General features: G+C 35.9%; 1 protein-coding gene across 1 annotated transcript; it reads left to right on the top strand.

Moving 5' to 3' along the window:
* The first annotated feature begins 1,436 nt into the window (after window positions 1–1,436).
* On the top strand, window positions 1,437–2,369 carry LOC101689634 (olfactory receptor 4C11-like). Its single transcript, XM_045068037.1, has one exon. It carries the CDS (start codon window positions 1,437–1,439, stop codon window positions 2,367–2,369), a length of 933 nt encoding a protein of 310 aa, XP_044923972.1.
* The last annotated feature ends 3,691 nt before the right edge of the window (window positions 2,370–6,060 follow it).

The following is a 6,060-nucleotide window of genomic DNA, read 5'->3' as shown; positions in this document are numbered from 1 at the left end:
AAATCTTTCTTTTGCTTTATCAATTCTTATTAATAAATATGTACTTTTTTCCTAGATGGTAAATTTAGCAGTAAACAGAATAAAATTGTCTCTCTTATGCTGCTCCCTTTGAATGTAAGCCTTTCTTATATCTGTTATGTGAACTATACAAATGTCTCAGTTTGTATCTCTGTTATATAGATAGATAATAGGTCTGGCTGGATAGAGTTTGATAGATAGATGATGATAGATGGTTGATAGATGGATAGATAAATGATCAATACAGCATATATCAAAAAGTAGTTGGGTGGATAGAAAGATGGATATAATTTTAAAATTTTTAACTGTTAGAAACCACAGACAAGTTTTTATTCCTGTTTGCCATAGAGTTGGACAAAGAGCCTATGTGGCAAACTCCTACGAGTGCAGGGAAATCATCCCGATTGGCAGTGTGGTTGGGGCATGATGTGGTTAAGAGCCATGAGTCCAGAACTGTCTCTACAGTGACTCACCCTATGACACAGACATTTAAATCTTATGCTGGTCCTAGTAATTTTGCTGTCCCTGCAACCTATGTCAGAAGACAGTTGTTATGAATCACTAATATACTAAGGTGATTAATAAACCATCTACCAAGAGAAAGTATTTAAAACCTTTATTTTTAATGCGGCATCATTATGATGTTTTTTCAACAAACATAGAGGATATTTTTTAAATGGTAAGTTATCCTTTATACAGTATAATATAAAAAAGAGTAAAATGTTTATGATAGAAACTGAATTTAAAACTCTAAACTACTAGAAATTATTATGAGTTAAAGTACAGAGAATAAACAGTCAAGATAACAGATTAAAATTAATTTCATAATGGACTGGACCAAATGACTGAATATTCACAGTTAAAATATTGTTTGTTTCTCTCTTGTTCTCTCTCTCTCATCTCTATCTCTCTCTTTTAGGTGTCCTTATGGAAAACACTATCAAAAGTTTCTACATCATTTCTTGATAGTTCAGAATACTTACTAGAAGATACTTCAGAACTGAACTACCGGGCTCACATACTCTGAAAGAGCATTATGTAAATCATGCATGAGTTTTCTCCATTTGGCATGAGTTTTCTCCTAATAGAACCTTGCTGTAAAGAGAGACCTTCACTTCAGAAAGAAACCATCTCATATCAATCCCCTAGATTAATGTTTATTATGCCTGAGGAATCACATGCTCTTTTATTATTAATATATTTCATTGTTTCCATAAGCACTCAGGTGAACAGATTGTGAGTAAATATTATGATTCCCACCTTATTCAGAAGAAAACAACACAGAAGGTAAGGGATTCAATACTGGTAATTGACACATTCATGATCTTATGGTTTGATCTCCAAATGAAGTAGTCTTCATAATACTTTTTATCTGTGGATTATATCTAACCTTCCATTTCTCCACTTTGCCTAAAATCATGCAACAAAATAACAGTGTAACTGAGTTCATACTGTTAGGATTGACCCAAAACTCCACGAGACAGAAAATGGTATTTGTAATCTTCTTCATTTTTTATGTGGGAACCGTGGTAGGGAATTTGCTTATTATTGTGACCATCAAGTACAGCCCTACACTTGGGAGCCCCATGTACTTTTTCCTATTTTATTTGTCCCTTGCTGATTCCTGTTTCTCAACGTCCATAGCCCCAAGGCTACTTGTGGATTCACTCTCTGCAAAAAAAATTATAACGTACAATGAGTGCATGACTCAAGTCTTTGCCCTACATTTATTTGGCTGTATGGATGTCTTTGTGCTCATCCTCATGGCTGCTGATCGTTATGTGGCCATCTGTAAGCCCTTACATTACCCAACCATCATGAGACGACAGGTCTGCACCATCCTTATTATTCTTGCATGGATAGGGTCTTTTATCCATTCTATAGCCCAGATTATCCTGGCCTTGAGACTGCCTTTCTGTGGACCCAATTTGATTGATCATTACTGCTGTGATTTGCAACCCTTGCTGCGACTTGCTTGCATGGACACCTATAGGATTAACCTACTATTGGTGTCTAACAGTGGAGCCATCTGCTCCAGTAGTTTTGTGATTCTGATGATCTCATACATTGTAATCTTCCATTCCTTGAGAAATCACAGTGCAGAAGGGAGGAAAAAAGCTCTCTCAACTTGCACTTCTCACATCACAGTAGTTATCTTAACCTTTGTTCCATGTATATTCATATATACACGCCCCCCAACCACTTTCCCCATGGACAAGATGGTGGCTGTATTTTATACTATTGGGACCCCTTTTCTCAACCCACTCATCTACACCCTGAGGAATGCAGAAGTGAAAAATGCCATGAGAAAACTCTGGCATATCAAAATTGCCTCAGAAAGCAAAAGATGAATTGAGGACTTGTTTGATTACTTAACCTGTACACATATCATATATGATAGTGTATATCTTGACTTGCTGGATGCACTCTAAGAAGACAACTTATTTCCATACATTTTCTGTACTTCTGTCCTCAAACTTTCTCTAATGCCAGCCTCGTTCTTACTTTATATAAGAGCTCAACTCTGACACTATGGATTATGAAATACTTCTCACATCTCAGTCTACACTCTGGTTTTGTAAAGAGAAAGATATTTATACAATCACAACTTTTGAAACAATAAACAGGCAGAAAGAAAAAGAAAGAAAGAAGAAAGAAAGAAAGAAAAAGGACGAACTTGTTCTCTATGGCTTATAATTCTCTTGAAGCACATTTCAACTAAATAATCCTGCTTTCCCTTGAGCACATTCAAAAGAAAAGAGCTAACTGTGTGTCAAGAAGTTCTTTTCATTATATCATTACTTTTTCTTGAAAAAAGTTTCATCCTAATGAACCAAATGCCAAAGGCTTTTATATATATATTCATATGTATATATGAATATATGTATATATGTAATATATACACATGAATATATTTATTTTTTTCTTATATAATTGCTTTAATGTTTCCTTTGACTATTAGGATAACAGAGACACTATGGGATTTTCTAAATGTAGTATTACAAAGACCTCATGACATTCAGATAATTTCTATGATTGTTAAATAAGGGCTACAGCAAGAGACTTCTTCAACTCTAAGAGGGAAAGCAGTAAAACTATTTATGCTGTCAAGACTAAATAAGAATTTCCAGTACACCATAGATACAGCATATTTTCTAAGACTGAAATACAGAAAGGTAGGAACAACCTCAAAAGAAAAAAGTGAATATAACTCCATCTACAATGGGTTGTATCAATGGAATAAAAGAAAAGTTTGAGAGGCATTCAGAAATACTCAGTATCCTTTATCTAGTTAATTGAGTGTGAGAGAACTTACTTTTACAGCAAGAAGCCATTTTCTTTCTCTGTTGGTGTTTCATTACTAAAAGGGTAGTGTGTATTGTCAAGTTAGAATTGCCAATAGAATTTGATGCTCATAGTGAGCAGAGCAGATTCACAGCCATGCCTTGAATAGATGCATACCAGGGGTTGTATCATGAACTTCTAAAATTCATTCATTTCAGAGAATACAAAAAACGATCTCAAAGAGATACATGCATGCCAAAAGTTACAGCATCTGCATCTCCAATAACCAAATTGTGGAAATAGCTGCTGTGTCCATCAAATGATTAATTGGAAAATATATGCCATATTTAGGTATATTGTGAGTTTAAATATATATATCTGTATATAGATAGATGATAGATAGATGATAGATAGATAGATAGATAGATAGATATAAAGGCATGTGACTCAATTATCAACCAGAATGGGAAGTGAGATCTTGCCATTTCCCATGAAAAGGATGGATCTAGAAAGTAGTATGCAAAGTGAAAGCAGTCAGTCATAGAAAGATAAATACCATATGATTTCACTCATCTGAAAATTAAGAAACAAAACAGATGAGTATAGGAGAAAACAGAATGAGGGTGTCAAATCAACGAACAGATTCTTAAGTATAGAGAACAAACTGATGGTTAGGAGGGTAGGTGGGTAGGACGACAGGTTAGATATGTGATGGGCATATAGTAGTACACTCACTGAATTGTATACTTGTATCACCTGTTACACCGTGTATTACCAAACTGGCATTTAAACAGAAACTTAAATACATGCATCATACATATATACATACATACAAATTAAATAAAATTTATTTATATCAGTGTATTCAAGTGTACCAGATCCTTAGTAACTACTTTAAGATTCCATTTCTGTTTTAATGTCATTCCCCATTATTTACTTGAAAACCTTTCAATATCCAAGTTTCCTCCTGTCAAAGGTTGTTTTAAAATAAATACATTAAAATATCATGTTTTTAGTGTTCTCATTACTTTTTGCGTCCTAAAGTTGACATGTTAACATACAAAAGTTTTATACATATTTACGTTGTACAACTTGGTTTTTCATATGCATACAATGTGTGGAAGATCACCACAACCTAATTAGCACATCAGACTTTTCTATATAGTTACTTGTGTGTGTGTGTGTGTGTGTGTGTGTGTTTAAGAAGATTTCATTTAACATCAATCCTTTCTGCAATTTCAAGTATACAGTATGGTGCTGTTAGCAATAGTGACCATGCTATATATTAGATATCTGGAACTTATTCATTCTATGTAACTGAGTCCTTGCACTCTTGGGCCATCATCTCTCCATTTCCCTCAATCCCTGGCCCCTGATAACCACCATTATATTCTCTGCCTCTGTGATTTGAACTATATCCTTTCCACATTTATGTGAGATCATGCAGTATTTCTCTTTTTGTGTCCCATTATTTCACTTAACATCAAGTCCTTCAGCTCCATCTATGTTATGGCAAATGGCAGAATTTTCCTCTGTTTAAAGTCTGAATAATACATGTCTCACATTTCCTGTATTGATTCATCAGTCATGGATGAGGTGGTACCCATACCTTGGTTACTGTGAATAATGATGCAATTGTAAGGATCTATTTTACTGTCCCTGCTCCCCTTCCCCCAGGGGACTTAAAAGACAAGTTCTGGAAACCAGCTCCAGGTGTGGAGGCCAAGAAAAACAAGGCTGTACCCACCTGGAGTCCAGCCTTGGCATAAGTACAGCCATCTGGGCAAAGTAAAAGCTGGCACCTTGCACTGTAAGAGTGGTTAGCATAAGAATGGCCATCCTGAAAGCGGGGAAGCCATTTTACTGAGCGTCCCTAAGCAGCCCACATGGCACACATAACTTGAGATAAGAGAAAGCAGCTAAACCCTAAAAAACAACTTAATCATATACCACCAGGGCAGTTAGGTGGTGGTGCCACAGGGACAAGATGTTAAAGAAAAATAAATAGTTAACTTGCAGAGATCACAATCCTGCAAGACAGTAGTCTCCCTTGGTTTGCAAATGTCCTAGTGATGTACAACAAAAAGGGCTATCTCTTCAATGGCCCAGTTTCCGGAGACAAATGACTCAGTTCCTCAAGACCCAGGGTCACCCTCCCCATCATAAAACTGAAGGAGGCTGAGGCAGAAGGAAATGTAAATAATCTTAATTTCTTCTAAATCTAAACATCACTTAACCACCAGGATGTTGCCAGGGTGATGCTGGGGTGGCAAAAAGTTAAACAAAGTTAAACTGTCAAAGTGGGGTGCAAGATATGTATGTAGCTATGAAAAGGTGCCTTGAAAATGCTATATAAACCCTTGGCTTTGAGTGCCTGGGGTCCTTGTTGAAACCTGCTGCACCAGGCAGATACTTGGACCTCAGCTAGCTGGAAATAAACCTCTCTGTGTGACTTGTATTATCGAGAGTGTTCTCTGTCTAATTGAGGGGTGGTTGACTCTGTACCCTAACACAATGAACCTGGGAACACAAACAGCCCTTCACAACCATGATTTCTGATCCTTTGGATATCTACCCAACAGTAGGATTGAAGGATGGTTGTTCTTTTACTTCTTGAAGGAACCTTTATATTATTTTCCAAAATGACTGTATAAATTTACATACCATTTAATAATATACATGGGATCCCTTTACTCTATATCCTCATTAACATTTCATATCTCTTGTGTTCTCGATAATAGTCTAACAGATGTGAAG

Source organism: Mustela putorius, unplaced genomic scaffold (genome assembly GCF_011764305.1).
Source record: "Mustela putorius furo isolate JIRA1106 unplaced genomic scaffold, ASM1176430v1.1 tig00000127_pilon_pilon_pilon, whole genome shotgun sequence".
Classification (NCBI taxonomy): domain Eukaryota; kingdom Metazoa; phylum Chordata; class Mammalia; order Carnivora; family Mustelidae; genus Mustela; species Mustela putorius.
Note: the sequence above shows the minus strand (reverse complement) of the source record. Positions and strands in the feature narration are given on the sequence as shown.

Excerpts from the sequence above, each read along its gene's own strand:
- LOC101689634 (XM_045068037.1), top strand. The coding sequence starts at position 1,437 with ATGCAACAAAATAACAGTGTAACTGAGTTCATACTGTTAGGATTGACC.